The 20,880-nt window shown below is 44.1% G+C and overlaps 1 protein-coding gene across 1 annotated transcript in view; it reads left to right on the top strand.

Moving 5' to 3' along the window:
• Positions 1–20,880, top strand: part of MAP6 (microtubule associated protein 6) — a 69,612-nt gene that overhangs the window by 33,853 nt on the left and 14,879 nt on the right. Inside the window, exons 2-3 of the mRNA XM_060771252.2 lie at positions 12,583–12,796; positions 17,786–17,988. Of these exons, the coding sequence (XP_060627235.2) occupies positions 12,583–12,796; positions 17,786–17,988 (417 nt within the window). The remainder of the gene's footprint in view (positions 1–12,582; positions 12,797–17,785; positions 17,989–20,880) is intronic.

The following is a 20,880-nucleotide window of genomic DNA, read 5'->3' as shown; positions in this document are numbered from 1 at the left end:
CAGTATATGGAGCATAAATGTAGTTTCTGGTTGTTTTCCTGTTACTATTAAAAATAAGACTAACGAATACTATACTAATTCTCTCGCCTGCGTGCCGAGAGGGGCGGTATATAAAAACCCTATTCTCAATTCCAACTAAAGCAGTTCCACCGATTCTATTCTAGAGTATACTCAATTTGAGATTACCGTATTTTCTGGCATATAAGACTACTATTTAACCCAAGAAAATCTTCTCAAAAGTCAGGGGTTGTCTTATACGCGGGAGTCGTCTTATACATGGGAGTTGTCTTATACGAGGGAGTAGTCCTATGTGTGGGAGTCGTCTTATACGCGGGAGTACCCTTAAACATGGGACTCATATGTGGGAGTAGTCTGATACGCCAGGAGTTGTCTTACAGAGCGGGTACTGAAACTTCCAATCTGGATTGGAGAATCTGTGGTTACTGCATATTGTGGGGGGAGCTCAAAAATAGCAGTGGTTGCATCCCTGCCGTATGCAGTGACTGTATGAACTCATTAAGGGCGACGCTGTACAAGTACGTTTGAAGAAAATCCATTCATCAGGATTCGTGGACTTAATGCGGTCCCGATGGTGAGGTGAACCAGTGTCTCACCGGGGAGGTGTAAGTGAAGGGCGGAGCAAGCTGCAGGTGTCTGGGGTACCTGGAGTATGGAAAAAAGAGAGAGAGAGTGGCTCTGGGCCCAGAAAAAACCCACCTCTTTTACCTGTCTGGCCTGCCCTTGTATTCTATTACTGTCCCTCCTCCTCTGCCTCTCAGATCTCACCCCTGAAGACTGCAGTGAAGTGATGCAGGTGCGCATGTGCGAGATCTGAGAGGCAGAGAAGGAGGGACAGTAATAGGAAAATTACCATATTGAAATCAAATCTGATGCTTTTAAATTTTTATTTGGTGTGTGTTGGAAGAGGGGTAGTCTTATATGATGAGCATAAGACTACCCCTCTATATATTACCTGGAAAAATTAGAGGTTGTCTTATATACCCAGTCATCTTATATACCGGAAAATACGGTAATTTTTATAATCTTTGATTGTGATATCTGTGGGCCCTTCCCCACAGCCAAATAACCCAGAATATCAAGGCAGATAATCCACAATATCTGCTTTGAACTGAGTCCACACTGCCATATAATCCAGGTCAATGTGGATTTTATATGCAAGATACTCCACTTTGGCAGGAAAAACGAAATGCAAAGATACAGAATGGGGGACAATGCCTGGCTTGAGAGCAGTACGTGAGAAAAAGATCTTGGAGTCCTCGTGGACAACAAGTTAAACATGAGCCAACAATGTGATGTGGCAGTAATAAAAGCCAATGGGATTTTGGCCTGCATCAAGAGGAGCATAGTGTCTAGATCTAGGGAAGTCATGCTCCCCATGCTCTATTCTGCCTTGGTTAGACCACACCTGGAATATTGTGTCCTATTCTGGGCACCACAATTCAAGAGAGATATTGACAAGCTGGAATGTGTCCAGAGGAGAGCGACTAAAATGATCAAGGGTCTGGAGAACAAGCCCTATGAAGAGCAGCTTAAGGAGCTGGGCATGTTTAGCCTGAAGAAGAGAAGGCTGAGAGGAGACATGATAGCCATGTATAAATATGTGAGAGGAAGCCACAGGGAGGAGGGAGCAAGCTTGTTTACTGCTTCCTTGGAGACTAGGACGCAATGGAGCAATGGCTTCAAACTACAAGAAAGGAGATTCCATCTGAACACTAGGAAGAACTTCCTGACTGTGAGAGCCATTCAGCAGTGGAACTCTCTGCCCCGGAGTGTGGTGGAGGCTCCTTCTTTGGAAGCTTTTAAACAGAGGCCGGATGGCCATCTGTCAGGGGTGATTTGAATGCAATATTCCTGTTTCTTGGCAGAATGGGGTTGGACTGGATGGCCCAGGAGGTCTCTTCCAACTCTTTGATTGATTGATTCTATGATTCTATATAGCTGTGTGGAAGGGGCCTATGTTTTGGGAATTGCTTTTCAGCATGACCTAGCCTGTCTCAATCCAGGCTTGCCACAGAGGTGTCTCAGTCAAAGTTCAACATAAATGTAGGTTTTGGGGTTTTTTTAAGATGGCTGCGTTTGCTTTTTCTGGGACTTGAACCACAGAGATGCTTGTTCTTGCCTCGGCTGTGGAAGCTCTGCGTGGGTTGCATTTATTCTGAGCTCTTCATGCTTCCCGTTGCATTATTCATACGCCTTTTATCTTTTTACGAGGCTCACGAGATGAAGCTTTTAATGAAGGCACACTAAACGGCACATCTCAGCTGGCACCCCTCCTCTCATGTATTTTTTTTTTTGTTTTTGCATTTGACCCAGACATAGCTAGGAGTTCCCAATGGGAAAAGTAGGTTGCAATTTCTATTGCAGCCTACTGAACTGCTGCAAGCTCAGGCTTAAAACCACTGAGAATAGCCTTCCTCCTTCAGAGCAAAGGTCCAGAAAGTCCTGTGTCCAACCAGACACTGCATGTGGGAATAATGGCTGGGATTTCTAATGGTGCCTTGTGCATAGGTAAAGGTAAAGGTAGTCCCCTGACATTACGTCCAGTCATGTCTGACTCTGGGGTGTGGTGCTCATCTCCATTTCTAAGCCGAAGAGCCAGCGTTGTCCGTAGACACCTCCAAGGTCATGTGGCCGGCATGACTGCACGGAGTGCCGTTACCTTCCCGCCGGAGCGGTACCTATTGATATACTTACATTTGCATGTTTTCAAACTGCTAGGTTGGCAGAAGCTAGGGCTGACAGCGGAAGCTCATGCCACTCCCCGGAATCGAACCTGCGACCTTTCGATCAACAAGCTCAGCAGCTCAGTGCTTTAACCCACTGCACCACCGGGGGCTCCTAATATATATGATATATGATATATTATATATGCCTTGTGCATATATCATATATATTCTCCTCTGTAAATAGCAGTTGGATCTTTATTTTCTGATTCACTATTCATTCTGTTCCATTGGTGATTATCACACAAATCTGTATGCCACATTGAAGGCTCCCGAGACATAAATGAAAACCCTTAGTACTGCACTTAGTAAACTTGTCCCAAACCAATCTTCAAGTTGTTTAAAACTAGTATTTAATGAAAACAGTTTCCTCCCATCTTTTGTCTTCTGAAAGCACTTTCAAAGAGCTTTAGAAAGTGGATTTTACAATATCGTATGCGAAATTCATTTTAGCCACAAGTTTTAGGGGCTGTGACGTCTCTTGTGGTTTATCCTTCTTGGCAACACAAAAAAGACTTAGTTCACATCTACACTGCCATATAATTCAGTTTGAAATGGCATTGTATGGTCAGTGTAGACCAGGCATGGGCATACTTCGGCCTTTCAGGTGTTTTGGACCTCAACTCCTACAATTTCACAGCCTACCATTTTGCTGAATACACCACCATTCCCCCTTGGAGAAAGAGGCGGGTGTCCAGACGCTGCTGTCTGCCACACTTTTGGATAGTAAAAAGATCTCTTAAATTGAATATTTCTTGATATTGTTATTCCAAAAAGTTACAGCTACAACTTCTGATTCCATCAGTTCTGGACAGATGTTGGGTTTTCTTTTTTCACTGATATTGGTTTAAGTAAGGAACATTGTTTGACTTCTTTAACTTAAAGAATCATTGTCTTTGGCTATGTAAACATGTTGTTTTCAACCCAAATGTGAATCATTGTCTCTGGTCATGTCAGCAGTCCAGCAGTTCATAAATTCCTACCGGCTGTTAGGAATTGTGGGAATTGCAGTCCAGAACACAGGGGGGGGGGGGGTGTGTGAAGTTTAACCATGCCTGAGATAGATAGATAGATAGATAGATAGATAGATAGATAGATAAAAAGATACCCCTATTTACTTGAGTCTAATGCGCCATTGAATCTAATGTACACCTTAATTTTCAAAACCCTGCCTACTTATACTTCTTTCTCTAAAAATAAAAGTGTCAGAATACCAAGGCTTTCAGCAATGGAAAAGAAAATATTGGAGTCAGGGCCGTAGCCAGAAAAAAAATTCGGGGAGGGTTGACAATTTCAGGGAGGGTTGAAAATTTTTTGGGGGGGGGGGGGGTTGAAACCTGCCTCCTAGCTCACGCTGAAGCAAAGAGCACAGCAGGGGGCAGAGCAGCCTTCAATAGCCTGCAGCTCTGCCCCTGTCAACCACCTCCACCAAGTCTGGCCTCCTTAATGAGAGCATTCAACACACACACACCCAACTTGGTTGCTTCACTACATCAGCTATTGCTGCAGGTAGTGTGAATAAATTGTCAATATTTGCTTGAGATAGTGCTTACAGTTCTGGAGGGACTCTTAATTTTTTGCATCTCATAGACTTAGCATGGGGATTTGGTTAACCAGTTAAAATTCATGAGTAAACCAGGTTTTTAAAAAAAATCTGAAACATTTCGGGGAGGGTTTGAACCCCTAAAACCATCCCCTCGCTACAGGCCTGATTGGAGTGCATCTGTGCTATAGAATGGATCCTCTTTCACTGCTCTGGATCAATGCTATGGGATCATGAGGGCTGTCGTTTGGGATCATGTGGGCTGCAAAGAATGCTGATGCCTCACCAGACTACAAATCACAGCATTGCATTGAGCCTTGGCAATTAAATTAGAGATGACGTCCCTCAAATAGGAGCTCCAGATGCAGCTCCTGAAGTAGTTTCCCCTTTTGCTTTGGCTTAGTGCTATGATGACCACATTATGCGAAACGAATGCACACCGTAATTTTGGGAAGATAATTTAGCCAAAAAGGGGAGCAGTAGATTTGAGTAAAGATGGTATATGGAGTCCAAAGTGTCCCAGGCAAGACAGCAGAAGCTGTTTCAGGAGATGCATCTTCGATCATCTGGAGAGGCCCTGCTCGCGCTCCCATCTGCATCACAGGCACGATTGGTGGGGATGAGAGAGGACCTTTTCGATGGTGGCCCCTCGACTCTGGAACTCACTTCCTAAGGACATCAGGCATGCCCCAACTCTGGCAGTCTTTAGAAGGAGCTTGAAGACGTGGTTGTTCCAGTGTGCCTTCCCACTTTGTCCTCCAAAGCACTTTACATTGTTTTAGATCTGCTTGTATGTTTTTCACAAACCGCCCCATCACTTTTTTTGCCCATGTCCAGCATTATTTTTAATTTCAATTTACATTTGGCCTTCCCATAGTTTTAATAGTGTGTTGTCTTATTGTTATTGCTTACGTTATTGTTTTATTGTCTATGTTTGATTTTAATTACGTGTATTGTTGTTATTTTGCTTGTATTGTTGTATTTGGGCTCGGCCTCATGTAAGCCGCACCAAGTCCCATGGGGAGATGGTAGCGGGGTATAAATAAATTATTATTGTTGTTGTTGTTGTTGCTATTATTATTATTATTATTATTATTATTATTATTATTATTATTATTATGGGGATCACAACCAGACACAGTGAAGACATCTGCCCTTGCGCTATGCTACTCTGCTGCTGAGTATGCATGCCCAGTGTGGAACACATCTCATCACACTAAAACAGTGGATGTGGCTCTTAATGAAACATGTCGCATTATCACGGGGTGTCTGCGACCCACACCACTGGAGAAATTACACTGCTTAGCCGGTATTGCACCACCTGACATCCGCCGGGAAGTAGCAGCCAATAGTGAAAGGACCAAGGCAGAGACATCTCCAGCTCATCCCCTGTTTGGGTATCAGCCAGCACGTCAACGACTTAAATCAAGACATAGTTTTCTTAGAACTACAGAGACACTCGCTGGAACACCCCAGCAAGCGAGAGTCCAAAAGTTGCAGGCCCAAACCCAGCACCTCAATTCATGGGTGATACCAGATGAGAGACTCCCCCCTGGGCACTCAGAAGACTGGGCGACTTGGAAGGCGCTGAACAGATTGCGCTCTGGCACCACGAGATGCAGAGCCAATCTTAAGAAATGGGGCTACAGGGTGGAATCCTCGGCATGCGAGTGCGGAGAAGAACAAACCACTGACCACCTGCTGCAATGCACCCTGAGCCCTGCCACATGCACCATGGAGGACCTTCTTGCGGCAACCCCAGAGGCACTCCAAGTGGCCAGATACTGGTCAAAGGACATTTAACCAAATACCAAATTTACAAAATCTGTGTGGTTTTTTTTTCTTTTTCTTTTTAATCTCTGTGTTTGTTTTGCTCTGTTAGAATTGTAAAACAATGGTTGCTGATGACACGATAAATAAATAAATTATGCATGGGATGATGTCCATACTATAATGATCTGAAACTACTACAGTTGTCTTTCTATATTTGCAATTCTGAAGTATTCATGGATTTGATTATAATATTCTCTTAAGAATCCCTTGGTCTTCCATAGCAATCAACATATTAATTAAATTCCCAGATAATCCAACCCACAAAGATCTGATTGTACTTTTGCACTTTGAATGCAGTTTACACCAACTGGAGTAAGCTGAAGATGAAGCTGCAAAGTGCGCAGAATGGAGAGAAACTGGGACATTTTGAAACCAGTTGGAAAAGTGGGATGACAGAGGATTAAATAGGGGTGCGTCTACACTGTAGGAGCCCCCTATGGCGCAGTGGTTTAAAGCACTGAGCTGCTGAGCTTGTTGATCGAAAGATCGCAGGTTCGATTCCGGGGAGCGGTGTGAGCTTCCGCTGTCAGCCCTAGCTTCTGCCAGCCTAGCAGTTCGAAAACATGCAAATGTGAGTAGATCAATAGGTACCGCTCCAGCGGGAAGGTAACGGCGCTCCATGCAGTCATGCCGGCCACATGACCTTGGAGGTGTCTACGGACAACGCCGGCTCTTCGGCTTAGAAATGGAGATGAGCACCACACCCCAGAGTCAGACATGACTGGACTTAATGTCAGGGGACTACCTTTACCTTTACCTACACTGTAGACTTAATGCAGTTTGGCACCACTTTAACAGTCATTTACAGGGAGCGGTCAACCCTCCTGTTTAAGGAGCTCCATTGGCTGCCGTTCATTTTCTGGTCCCAATTCAAGGTGCAGGTGCTTACCTACAAAGCCCTGAACGGTTTGGGACCCGCCTACCTGTGTGACCGCATCTCTGTGTACGAACCCACATGATCTCTTCGATCATCTGGAGAGGCCCTGCTCACGCTCCCACCACCATCGCAAGCGCGATTGGTGGGGACGAGGGAGAGGGCCTTCTTGGTGGTGGCCCCTCGACTCTGGAACTCACTTCCCAGGGATATTAGGCAAGCTCCAACCTTGGCAGTGTTTAGGAGGAGCCTGAAAACATGGCTGTTTCAGTGTGCCTTCCCAGAATAGGGAAACTCCCAGCAAGATGTCCTTAAATGCACTTTAATAATGACTTTAGATTGTCTGCACATTTCTTCCCTCTCCAAAACTTTATCCCAATTACATGTTACCTGTCTATGCCCAGCATTATTTTTTAATATTTTAATTATTACATTTGGCCCAGCCATAGGTTTTTTAATGCATTGTGTTATTGTTATTGTTTTTTGCTTATTTTGTTTATGAGTTATGTATTGTTTTTGTATTATTGCTGTTATTGTTTATTGTTGTGTTGTGGGCTCGGCCTCATGTAAGCCGAACCGAGTCCCTCGGGAGATGGTAGCGGGGTATAAATAAAGTATTATTATTATTATTATTATTATTAATGCTATAGATTCCTGGGAGCTTGGCGAGGCATCAGCACATTTTTGGCAGAGAAGGCTGAAGACTTTGGAAAATTACAACTCCCACTATTTTCCAGCACTGAGCCATGGCAATTAGAGTGGTATTAAACGGCCTTATATTTACAGTGCAGAAGCACTCCGGGACTGTCCCAGCTTGGTGCACATTTTCGTCTTATTACCAGATTAGCCGTCCCCTGCCACACATTGCTGTGGCCCAGTCTGTGTATATGTGTTTTGTATGTATATATATATATATTTGTGTATATGTGTATATATGATTGTTTGCATATATGTGTGGGGGCGTGGTTTTGTGCATGTGTTGTAATGTATTTTCTATTTTTTGGTCTTTTAAGTCTCTTCTGCTGTGTTTTTTCAGTGTTTTTATGAGTGATGGTCACTTGTTGGCCTGATAGGTGTCTTGTGTCCAAATTTAGTGTCAATTCAACCAGTGGTTTTTAAGTTATGCTAACCCACAAACGAACATTACATTTTTATTTATATAGACTAGCCATCCCCTGCCACGCGTTGCTGTGGTCCAGTCTGTGTATTTGTGTATATATGTGGTTATGCACATGTGTTGTAATGTATTTTTATTTTTTCGCTTTTTCGCTTTCAAACTACAAGAGAGGAGATTCCATCTGAACACAAGGAAGAACTTCCTGACTGTGAGAGCCGTTCAGCAGTGGAACCAGAGTGTGGTGGAGGCTCCTTCTTTGGAAGGTTTTAAACAGAGGCTGGATGGCCATCTGTGAGGGGTGATTTGAATGCAATATTCCTGCTTCTTGGCAGGGGGTTGGACTGGATGGCCCATGAGGTCTCTTCCAACTCTTTGATTCTATGATTCTATGTCTCTTCTGCTGTGTTTTCCAATGTTTTTATGAGTGATGGTCACTCGTTGGCCTAATAGGTGTCTTGTGTCCTAATTTGGTGTCAATTCATCCAGTGGTTTTTGAGTTATGTTAATCCCACAAACAAACATTACATTTTTATTTATATAGACTAGCCGTCCCCTGCCACACGTTGCTGTGGCCCACATGGGGGTTCTGTGTGGGAGGTTTGGCCCAATTCTATCATTGGTGGGGTTCAGAATGCTCTTTGATTGTAGGTGAACTATAAATCCCAGCAACTACAACTCCCAAACGTCAAGATTCTATTTCCCCCAAACTCCACCAGGGTTCACATTTGGGCATATTGAGTATTCATGTAGAGTTTGGTCCAGATCCATCATTGTTTGAGTCCACAGTGATGTCTGGATGTAGGTGAACTACAACTCCAAAACCAAAGGACACTGCCCACCAAACCCTTCCAGTATTTTCCGTTGGTTATGGGAGAACTGTGTGCCAAGTTTGATTCGATTCCATCATTGGTGGGATTCCGAATGCTCTTTGATTGTAGGTGAACTATAAATCCCAGCAACTACAACTCCCAAATGACAAAATCAATTTTTTTTAGTGAAGGACATATATTGGGTTGTTAGGTGTCTTGTGTCCAAATTAGATGTCAATTCATCCAGTGGTTTTTGAGTTCTGTTAATCCCACAAACAAACATTACATTTTTATTTATATAGATTTTAAGCATTGTCCTGTTCTGCTGGCTGGAAATGATATGACGGCGCGAGTGGCACCACCTATGTATAGAACTGTTAGTTGTAAGATTTAAACTGTTGTATCATGTTTAATCCTGCCCCTTTTTACCCTGCTTATGTATAGTTGTATGGATTGGTTGCTTGTAGCTGTCAATTGGTACTGTTTGGCTCCACCTCTTCCCGCAAGAGGGGAGAACTTTCTTTTTTCTTCTTCATTCTGCCATCAGAGTTCATACCACATGGATATGAGTAAAAGACTTGATTCTAAAGGACCCTGATTTAAGTTACCTCTTAGCACCAGTTCTGAGGTTTTTTACCCCTGGGACTCATGCTTTATGTCCAGATCGTCCTGGACAATTATTATTCAAGCCGGTTCTTTTGGCACCAGAGGAAGATCCTGAGTCTTCAAAGCATAGGCCATCTGAACTGGGGTTGTGGTTTGCTCCGGCATTCACAGCCATTGAGGAAAGAGGAAACTTGGTGAGGCTTCTCAGCTTCAAACCCCTTGGACCCAGGACTAATTGAGACTGTAACGTATGTTTTCCTTCACCCCTCTAAAGTTTTCCAGCTCATTGCTTTGAAGAAATGACTTTGTGATCAATAAAACCTATCTTGAGCTATTTACAGCATTTTGGGTTTTTGGGAGTTCCAGTTTCCTATAGGAGGGCAAGAAGCAATCCCCTGGGGGAAAGGTGCCACATCCATCCCTCCTTTATTGAGAATAATAGCCCCCAGGCGCGACGGCATAAACGACCAGTTTCTGCCTGCAACAATAAGTGACAAAAATAATACAATCCACACCAGCACTTTTAAACTTATTTTCTGGGCTAGAGTTCCAGATTTGTCATATAGGGCTTTCTGGAAGTTGTAGTTCAAAACAGAGAGAAAGGAACTTTACAAAACCTCGGTCTATAGATGTGAAGGACATTCCACAGAGCTTTGCTTCTACTTGTGAATTTCTCTTCCCAGATCAGAGAACCAGCCTGGATACCAAGAAAATTCATTCTGATGCCTGCACAATTTGCCAATTAGTTGCAGCCCCAGAGCCCCTGGTGTTTCTAGGGCAGTCTTCAGTGACGAACAAGCGGTTTGTTGCTAGTCTGGAGTGTGCCTTGAATATTAACGAGCTGCTGGGTTTTAATTAATGGGTGTGTTCCTTCCCGGGGGGGGGAGGGGGAGGCTGTCACATGGGATGACCCATTGATGGCTGTCATTCACATGGACGGCCAAGTCGGTTGACTGGTTAGAATGGAAGGCATTTTGTGGAAGGTTTATGCTGCACCTTTCAAAGTAATGTGTTGTGTGTGCGCGCGTCCCAAGAAAGCTGGAATGCAACAAGTTGAAATAGCCATTGGCTACCGTGCTATTTGACTGAATTTTCCTACATCAATGGTTCTCAACCAGGAGTCCCCAGATGTTTTTAGCCTTCAACTCCCAGAAATCCTAACAGCTCGTAAACAGGCTGGGATTTCTGGGAGATCATAGAATCAAAGAGTTGGAAGAGACTTCATGGGCCATCCAGTCCAACCCCCTGCCAAGAAGCAGGAATGTTGCATTCAAATCACCCCTGACAAATGGCCATCCAGCCTCTGTTTAAAAGCTTCCAAAGGAGGAGCCTCCACCACACTCCGGGGCAGAGAGTTCCACTGCTGAACGGCTCTCGCAGTCAGGAAGTTCTTCCTAATGTTCAGATGGAATCTCCTCTCTTGTAGTTTGAAGCCATTGTTCCCTTGCGTCCTAGTCTCCAGGGAAGCAGAAAACAAACATGCCCAGCTCCTTAAGCTGCTCCTCATAGGGCGTTGTCCAGACCCTTGATCATTTTCATCAACATTCCAGCTTGTCAATATCTCTCTTGAATTGTGGTGCCCAGAATTGGACACAATATTCCAGGTGTGGTCTATGGATTGGTCAATGGCCCAACTTCTTTGCAGTTCCCGGATTGATCCCTTTTCTGACTTCACCCCACTGGAGACTGTTCAATCCAAATTCTTAAGATCAGCTCTCCAGGTACCAAGGTGTGTCTCCAATGCCACCAACTCGAGGCCAGGATTTGGGTGGTAATGTTGACTTACTGGCTCAGACTATCACCCTCTCCTCTGGGCTTTGCATGTCTCATTATGAAGGACAACTTTCAATCCAGTTGGCAAAGAGAGATAGTAGGCAAAATTGCATCTCTGGGTCTATCCCCAGAGATGCAATGAGATATGAGATATGACCAAGCCAAATCCCAGATCAAACACCCCTGTGCTTTCACGCACTGGGCCTATAGCAGTCAGCTTTTGAACAGGACGTGCTCTTTGTGCCCAGCGGGAAGCTGGGGTGCCTCGAGTGAGAGGCCCTAAGGATTTTCCTATACAGAGTCTTTAGAAGCTTGAAAGGTTTAACAAAATCCTTTATTATTGCTTAGGTCTTCAACAAAACAATCAAATACTTCTTAGATCTTCAACAAATTAAACAAATGCTTCAAGGCTTTGAATCAACTGGTGGCTTTCTTAATTTTGTCCACAAGAGACAGGCAACTGGCTTCGTGAACTGTTTCTTTCCTTTAAGAGGAAAACCCTTTTGAACTCCTCCTTTCTACTTTCTACTTTCTACTCCTACTTTCTACTTTCTACTTTCTACAATCTACTTTCTAAACTTTGCTGGTGTGGGCTCTACTCCCGGCTCCAAACTGCTTCTTGGGTCCTGAGTAGACCTACCAGTCAAGGCTTTGTAGATTCTCCAGCTGGAGTCCTTTGGAACTGTTTTCTCCTGGAATTTCCCTCGGAATTTCCCCCGGATGCTGTGAGAAACGAAGCTTCTCTACAGGTGGAGCTAATCCACGTCCTGTAACTAAGCTTTCCAATGCAAGACTGACCTAAAATGGCTCCCTCTCTTCCCAGAGCCCTGGCGAAAGGGGCTGAAGCAAAACTTAACAATGATTGATGGGTCATAGGCCCTATAATTGCAAACCGAGGGAAGCCACCTTATTGCAAAATGCATGGAACTTTGGAATACATGCAAACACTCAAAGAAAGAAAAGGAAGTTGGAGCTTTTGGTACAGCCATACCAGCACAACCCCACTAATCACTTCTCTCCAGGATTGAGAAGAGAGGCCATTGGGAAGCACCCTTTGGGTTCAACCAGCAAACCAATTCCCAATCTGGTCCCTCATTGACTTCCGGGCACCTCTATCTGAACCATAGGTTACCTGGCAACCTTATGTACATCAATAGACGCTTTGTCAATATTTTGCCTGGTTACTAGTGGAATGCAACCTCATCTCCCCCAATCTTAAGGTTTTCCTCCCTCTCTATTTCTATTTTAAATTTTGCATTCTCACCAATCCTTCCTTTCCCCAGAAATGAATTCCGACCCTGGACAGATAGCAAGCCTGCGAAACCCATCAAGGCGAAGCCGCAGTACAAACCTCCAGCAGAGAAGATGCTTCACCAAACAAGCTACAGTGCCCAGTTCACTGCAGAAGGTGCCAAGCCCGGGCCATCGGATAACAAATTCCTCGAACACAGGAGGATACGCAGCCTCTACAGCGAGCCCTACAAGGAAACAACGAGGGTGAGTAACATGGAGAAATAGGGGAAGGGATGATCTGTCTATGGCATTATTATTTCGGCTAAAAATATGAAACGAAAGAGGCTATGTTCAGGAAGGAACCCACTTCCTCAATATGGGTTGTTTAAAGTAGGTCAATGCATCTGTTCTGTGTCAAAGGGAATGAATGGTTCACTCTTCACTCTGTAGGTCACCATGTCCTGAAACCAAACCATACTTTTGAGAGTGTTTCCTGAAAGGCAAGCCATGTTTTTAGGAAGGTTTTTTTTGCAGGAGCTTCTTGTTTGAAGACAAAACTTAGAGTCCTTTTTTCTGGTGGCCAAAACATCATTTTGGAAGGCATTTCTAAGGGATAAACCTTACTTCCAAGAAGCATTTTTGGGAGCTGAACCCCATTCCAGGACTCAACTGCTAAGGGGAGCGCAGGTTCAAAACAAAGGCAGGTGTTCAGGGTGTGTCATGTTTTAAAGCATTGGTTCTCAAACTGTGGCCCATGGACCACCAGTGGTCCACAAGAATGAAAATATGTATTGTCGAAGGCTTTCATGGCTGGAATCACTGGGTTGTTGTAGGTTTTTTCGGGCTATATGGCCATGGTCTAGAGGCATATTATCTTGACGTATCGCCTGCATCTATGGCAAGCATCCTCAGTATGGTAGTCACCTCACTACCTCTGAGGAAGCTTGCCATAGATGCAGGCGAAACGTCAGGAGAGAATGCCTCTAGACCATGGCCATATAGCCCGAAAAAACCTACAACAACCCAATTAAAATATGATCCATGGTCTCACCATTACTACACCATTGCCTCTAAACCATGCAGCAACGAGAGTGACTGATCTTGCAAAACCCTCTTGTTGTGCCAAAGCAACAGGGATTTATATTTATTTGTGTCAGAAGCAAGTTGAGGGTATAGTTTAAATGCATTTAAAAACACAAACAAAGTTTTTTAAAACTTGGCATTATGCTAAATTTCCTTTGACCAGAAGTTGGCCACGTGGAGTGCCTCTGGTGTTGCTGCAAGAAGGTCCTCCATTGTGCATGTGGCAGGGATCAGGTTGCATTGTAGTAGGTAGTCTGTGGGTGCTCTTCTCAGCACCCGCATGTCATGGAGTCCACTTTGTCATGCAAAACCCTCTTATAGTGCCGAGGCAACAGGGAGGTCGGGAGGGGAGAGGCTGACTGCCTACAAAAGATTACTATGACCACATCAGCTCTAAATTATTAAATATGGTTTTCTGTGGGCAAGCAGATGGTGACTACTGGATGGCATATGTTCCCAACTTGTGGTCTGTGGACCACCAGTGGTCTGCGAGAACTAAAATATGGTCCACAGCCTACACCGTTGCAATGAGAGCAACTGGTCTCACGAAACTCTCTTATATTTATTATTTATTTATTTACTTTATTTGTATACCGCTCTTCTCAGCCCTTAGACGACTCAGAGCAGTTAACAACACAGTTTCAATATACATGGTACAAAATCATTGGACATTTAAAGCAATAGTAAACAATTAATTATCCTTATTCTGTGTTCCAATAATTGATTGCACTGCCTAGTCAAATGCCTGTTCGAAAAGCCAGGTCTTCAATTTCCTCCGTAATACCAACAGGGAGGGGGCCGATCTGATCTCTGTAGGGAGGGTGTTCCACAGCCGAGGGGCCACCACTGAGAAGGCCCTGTCTCTCATCCCCGCCAGGCGCACTTGTGAAGCCGGCAGGATCGAGAGAAGGGCCTCCCCAGACGATCTTAATGTCCTAACTTTTATATGGCTTTTATATGGCTTTTTTGGGTGAGCCGATGGCAACTACTGAATGGCATATGTTCTATATCAGAAACTAGAGCTGATGTGGTCTATCCAATGCAATTTTCTGAATCAGCCCCCCAAATAACCAAACCAAATCTAAAGTTGACCAAATACTGATTCATAACCCTTTTGGTACTACTGTTGGAGAGTGGTCCCTGGTCAAAAAAAGTTTGGGAACTACTGGTATATACAATGAGATCTTTTGAAGATGGGACCCAGGCCAAAACAGAACACTTACAGTATATTCTGGCGTATAAGACTACTTTTTAACCCAAGAAAATCTTCTCAAAAGTCAGGGGTCGTCTTATATGCAGGTGTAGTCTTATGCATGGGAGTCGTCTTAACTCTATATTTTAACTGGAAAAGTTGGGGGTCGTCTTATATGCCCAGTCGTCTTATATGCCGGAATATACGGCATGTCTCATATACACCTTATACACATAATTTGAAGGTAATGATATACTATATAGTTATGGATTGATAGGTTAAGGGTCCATAATGGCATAACATTCAGCAAAGCAATGTAGTCTTGTTGGAAAACTACTTGATGTCCACTCCAGCCCACCTTCAGAGACAGCTGCTGATCAGGGAACAAGGAAGAGGATGTCTCCACCTCCTCCTTTAAGGAATAAGGCTGAGACAATCAGAAGCAGGGACCTTATTATAAAACCTTCTTGTAACCTCACTTACTTATGAAAGGGAGCTGGATATATCATCCCAAAATTGAAACCAAACAGGTCTCCTTTTTCTCCTATCTGGCTTCATAGTGGTCCTTGGTCAAGTGGTCCCTGGCCAAAAAAAGGTTGGGAATTACTGCTTTAAAGGAAAATGACGTTCCTATCTACAGTAATTGTAATTTTATTTTGCTGCTGCAATTCTACAATGCAATGGGAAATGTAAGGAGTGGGATGCAGAATTATGAGGAGCTCATGTGGGGAGCAACACATGTGTAAAACTTGTAGATTGCCTACTTTTGCCATAAGTGGAATTGTGAATCAGTGCAGGATCAGGAAGATCTGTATGGGCCACTATAGGTCACATTCACACTCTCCTTTGGTCTTGCAAAGGGATTGCCTTCCTTGGTTTTAGGTGGGTTCAGCTATCTAGGATCAATCATGACCAGAACTCTGGACTGTACTATTTCAAAAAAAGGCCACTATTGATGCCACTAATTTTAAATTGCCCCCAAAATTGATGGAAATGCCTCCCATACGGAGAGGTCACTTTGAAAGAAAAACCATGGTCTGGAGAGGAACAGTTTCTCCCCGTAGAGATGTTCAATGTATTGTCGAAGGTTTTCATGGCCGGAATCTCTGGGTTGTTGTAGGTTTTTTCGGGCTGTATGGCCATGGTCTAGAGGCATTCTCTCAATTACCACTCAACAAAAGTTTGCTCCAGGCACAGTCAGCCCATTGTATGCTAATCAAGGTGGTCAGTTGAAAGATTCACACCTCGCTCCAGCAGACAAGAGTCCTTTGTCTCACCCTGGTCATTCCACAGATATATAAACCCTTTTGCCTAGTTCCAACAGACCTCACTATCTCTGAGGATGCTTATCATAGATGCAGGCAAAACGTCAGGAGAGAATGCCTCTAGAACATGGCCATATAGCCCGAAAAAACCTACAACAACCCAGTCATCATCATCATCATCATCATCATCATCATCATCATCATCATCTCTACTGTTGAATTAATGCAGTTGGACAACACTTTAGAAAGCTGTGGTTCAATGCTATGGCATCCTGGGAGTTGTAGTTTGGTGACATTCCAGCACTTTTCTTGTAGAGAAAGGAAAAGGCCTTGGGAAATGATAATTTATTTATTTATTTATTTATTACAGTCGCTTATACCCCGCCCTTCTCACCCTGAGGGGGACTCAGGGCGGCTTACACAACAAGGCACAATTCGATGCCCGCATTACATGACAACAAAACATAACATCAATAACAATAGCAATTATAACAATGATAACAATTAACCTAAGCAGTCATTATTATCGGCGACACATCCAAAAAACCCATAAAGTAAAAGCAATTAAAACAATTAAAACAGTAAAAGCAATACAAACCTCATTGCTGGACAGCGTTTAACAGACTCATAGTTAGGTTCTACTTTCCGCACATTGTCAGTCCTATCCATCTGGATTCCATATCTAATTGTCAGGATGCCCAAAGGCCTGGTCCCATAGCCACGTCTTTACCTTTCTTCTAAAGGCAAGGAGGGATGTTGATGTCCTAATTTCCCCCGGGAGTGAGTTCCACAGGTGGGGAGCCACCACTGAGAAGGCCCTGCTCCTCGTCCCCACCAGCCTCACTTGTGATAGTGGTGGGGTCGAGAGCAGGGCCTCCCCAGATGATCTCAAATTCCAGGATAGTATAACTCCTATACTATCATAGCATTGAGCTCTGGTAGTTTAGTTGGTGTAAATGAACCCATGGAGGCCTACAGCCATTCAATGACATTTAAATAGCAATAAAGACCTCAATCCAACGTTCTCTTAGTGCAGCCTTTCTCAACCTGGGGGTTAGGACCCCTGGGGGGGAGGTTGTGAGGGGGTGTCAGAGGATTGTCAAAGACCATCAGAAAACACAGTATTTTCTGGGTTGTAGGTTTTTTCGGGCTATATGGCCATGTTCTAGAGGCATTTTCCCTTGACGTTTCACCTGCATCTATGGCAAGCATACCTCCTAGGATGCTTGCCATAGATGCAAGCAAAACATCAGGAGAGAATGCCTTTAGAACATGGCCATATAGCCCAAAAAAACCTACAACAACCTACAACAACCCAGTGATTCCGGCCATGAAAGCCTTCGACAATACACAGTATTTTCTGTTGGCCATGGGGATTCTGTGTGAGAAGTTTGGCCCAATTCTATTATGCAGGCAAAACGTCAGGCAAAACGTCAGGAGAGAATGCCTCCAGACCATGGCCATACAGCCTGAAAAAACTTACAACAACCCATTGGAGACCTCACGCAATCTCACAAGGCCCCACAGATGGCCCTACCTTGTCCATCCCTGACTTACATGAACCTCAGAACTGCTCCACATACATGTCATACAAACGACCGCCTTCTGCTGCTTGGCCATTCCTCTCTAAACCTCCCTTTCCGCTCCCTCCCCGCCTCTCCTTGTGTGTTGTACGTATCTCTCTTTTTTTCCTCGGCGGCTTGTCGGTCGCAGGTGGAGAAGCCGAGCCCGCAGCCTTCCAAACCAAAAAAGATGACCACAAGCCATAAACCGCTGAAAAAGGCCAAAGATAAGCAAGTGGCGTCCAGCCGGGCATCGAAGAAGAAGAGCGCCGAGGGCTCCGGAGGAGCGAACGTGGCGGCCGAGGACAAGGAGAAGAGCAAAGAGATGAACAATAAACTGGCCGAGGCGAAAGAGTAAATTTCACTGCACTTAATTGCTCTCTTTCTCTCTCTCTCTGTTTCTCTTTCTCGCCCCACTCTCCCCCTTTTTTAGTTCTTTTTTTTTCTTTGTGAAAATAAAGGCCACAAAATTAATTAGAGGCTTCTAATCTGCTTGTGTTCTGATTGTATTAGAAGCTCTGGTTTTTAAGGAGGATTAGGAAGCCGAGTTTCAGGGAGTTGGAAACAGAGAAAGGCGTCAGAAAAGGAAAGTGAGGCAAGAACAAAGCATTGCGGATTACAGGGCTTTTCTGTTCAATGTGCACTGTAGGGATTATTAGGAAAGGGATGGAGGCAGACGGGAAGGAAGGGCTTTCAGTTCACTTAGACCCATGCCAGGGATGTTGTCGGAATGATACTTCCAGAAGCGTCAGCCAAGTTAAATACCAGCAGAGCACTGTTGGTGGTGGCTCCCATGTCCCGGAGAGCTGCAAATCCACTCCATGCTTCAGTCCTGGCTTTAAAGGCATTCTCATTATCCCAAATATGAGAGTCATATTTCTTTAAAGCGAGCCGAAAATGGGCATGGGAGTCTTTGGCCACCATCAACACAAAAAAGGCCTGAATACTGCTTTGCTGTGTATCATCTACTTTGTCACTTATAGGATCTCATCACGCTAAAGAATGAATCCACTTTAAATCTCATTTCTATTTCCTGCAGAATTCTGAGGTTTGTAGTTTTGGGAGGAGCCTTTAACAGCCTCACTAAACTACAAACCCCAGAACTCTGCAGGAGGCAGAAACCGGATTTAAAGTGGATTCATTCTCTAGTGTGATGAGGTCCTTGCTGCCAATAAAGATGATGCTTGCAGTGGTCCTCAACCTGGGGTCCCCAGATGTTTTTGGCCTACAACTTCCAGAAATCCCAGCCAGTTTACCAGCTGTTAGGATTTCTGGGAGTTGAAGGCCAAAAACATCTGAGGACCCCAGGTTGAGAACCACTGTGCTAAAGCAATGCTGTGTGTCCAGCCCTGGAACTACACCAAGTTCTGGAACTAGATTAGCCAACAATAGTAACTGGACTAAAATGGAAAAAGCTGGCATAGGTAAGACCAAAGTACAGTTAGACCTCCCAAGCCTTTTCCTTTCCCCTTCAGCCACTTAAAGACTAAGGCTGTTAGGAATTATGAGAGTTGAAATCCAAAACACCCGGAGGGCCCAAGTTTGCCCATGCCCGAGTTAGACCCATTGAATTGCTAGAAGTTACCTAAGTGTTGATTTGTCAACATCCCAGTAATCCATTGGCTCTAGTTGAGCTGAGACTGACAATTGGAATGTGACCCATTATATTTAATTGCTGTTTGGCAATTAAAAAGTACCAATTAGTTTTTGAAATTGCACCAACAACATTGAAAGACCACAAGGGATGGACAGAAGGCCAGGGACCTGATTGGTTTGGAGACGTTTGAGAAAGGAGCCCTGAAAACTTTTCAAAATTCTCAATGATTCTTCTTTTTCTTCTCTCTCTAGATTATAAGATATTTTTTCTCCCCCCTAAATTTTTGGAGATAGTTAAGAAACAAGCAGAAAGGTCATTTGCCAGAATGCCAGGCTTGGGGAACATATCGTAGAAGAAAAAAGAGGGGGAGGGCACGGAGCTGTATGATAAAAGAGGTAGCAAATATTGTTGACTTAATTTAACCGAGCTGAATGCAAACCAGAAAATGTAGTGTATTGTGCGTGATGTGTTCTCTATGGCTCGTGCCTGAATGCTTTTGAACTATAAAGTATGTGTAATGAATTCCGTGGTGTATTTCCAAGTGTAGCCGTGTTAGAAACTGTAGAGTATGAAGTGTAGCCAGGATTGCGTGTTTGTAGGGAGGGGGGAAAACGTAGTGGAGGCGACTGACCTCCAACGCTCCGGAGGAGGAATTCAGGAATAGCTGTCAGGAAGCAGCAGCGTAGAAATAATTACAAATGTGATGCATTGGTTTTTTTCCCCCCCTGCATGCTTTGTGGAAGAGCGCCATCGGTTGATCCATAATTGTCCATTTGCTATTCAGAAATGCTTTTGTTGGAAATTGCACTGCATGGATATTGCTTGATTATACCGTTTTTCCAGCTCTGAAAAGGGGCTGTGTGTGGAATGTCTTGAGATGCTGCAGCTTCCATCCGTGATGTATCCAAGGAGAACTGGACATCCATGAGTTGGATATATTTAAAATTTGGGAGAATTGGTCTTCTCCAGATCCAAACCTACCACCAACCGACCCATGGAATCCCCAAATGTAAAACTGTGGTTTAGTCTGCTCAAATGCAGTTTCGTAAAAGTGGTCCTATTAAAGCAACTTGATCTGCCATCTCCCTGTTGCATTTCCTCCAGTGGGCAAAGCTCCGGCTTTCAACTGACGTAGAAAAGTCCTTTTTCTTGCCATTGTATTTAAATGTGGGGTGCACAGAAAGAGTTTATGAGCATGAGGAATAGGGAGAGTTGGCTGCGTCTGCTCTTGATAATGATGGAAAATGCCACAACCATTGTATTTCTCATTCACATGACCAGTTTCCAGCCTTGTATCTGAACACAGGTAGGATCATTTAAGCTGGAATGAGAATGAGACAACAAAATAAAAGCCTCCCTTCTGGGGAGATTTTCATCAGAGGCGTGGCATGAAAGGAAATCATGAATCCATCTCCGGGACCACTCATGATCAATGACAGCCATGTGAGGGGTCTATGTGAATTCACTTTGATGGCTAATTAGTTTCTGAAGAGCTGTCCAAGGTACTGAATGCCTTTTAAAGGAGCTGTCCATGGTACTCACCACTACCCCTAAAGAGGTTCAGTACCTTGGATAGCTCTTTTAAAAGTTAGATGAAGACTTAGACCCGCCGCAAACTAGGCTCCTGCGGGAGCAAACCTTGCCAGCAC

This window comes from Anolis sagrei, chromosome 3, assembly GCF_037176765.1.
Source record: "Anolis sagrei isolate rAnoSag1 chromosome 3, rAnoSag1.mat, whole genome shotgun sequence".
NCBI classification, from domain to species: Eukaryota; Metazoa; Chordata; class Lepidosauria; order Squamata; family Dactyloidae; genus Anolis; species Anolis sagrei.
Note: the sequence above shows the minus strand (reverse complement) of the source record. Positions and strands in the feature narration are given on the sequence as shown.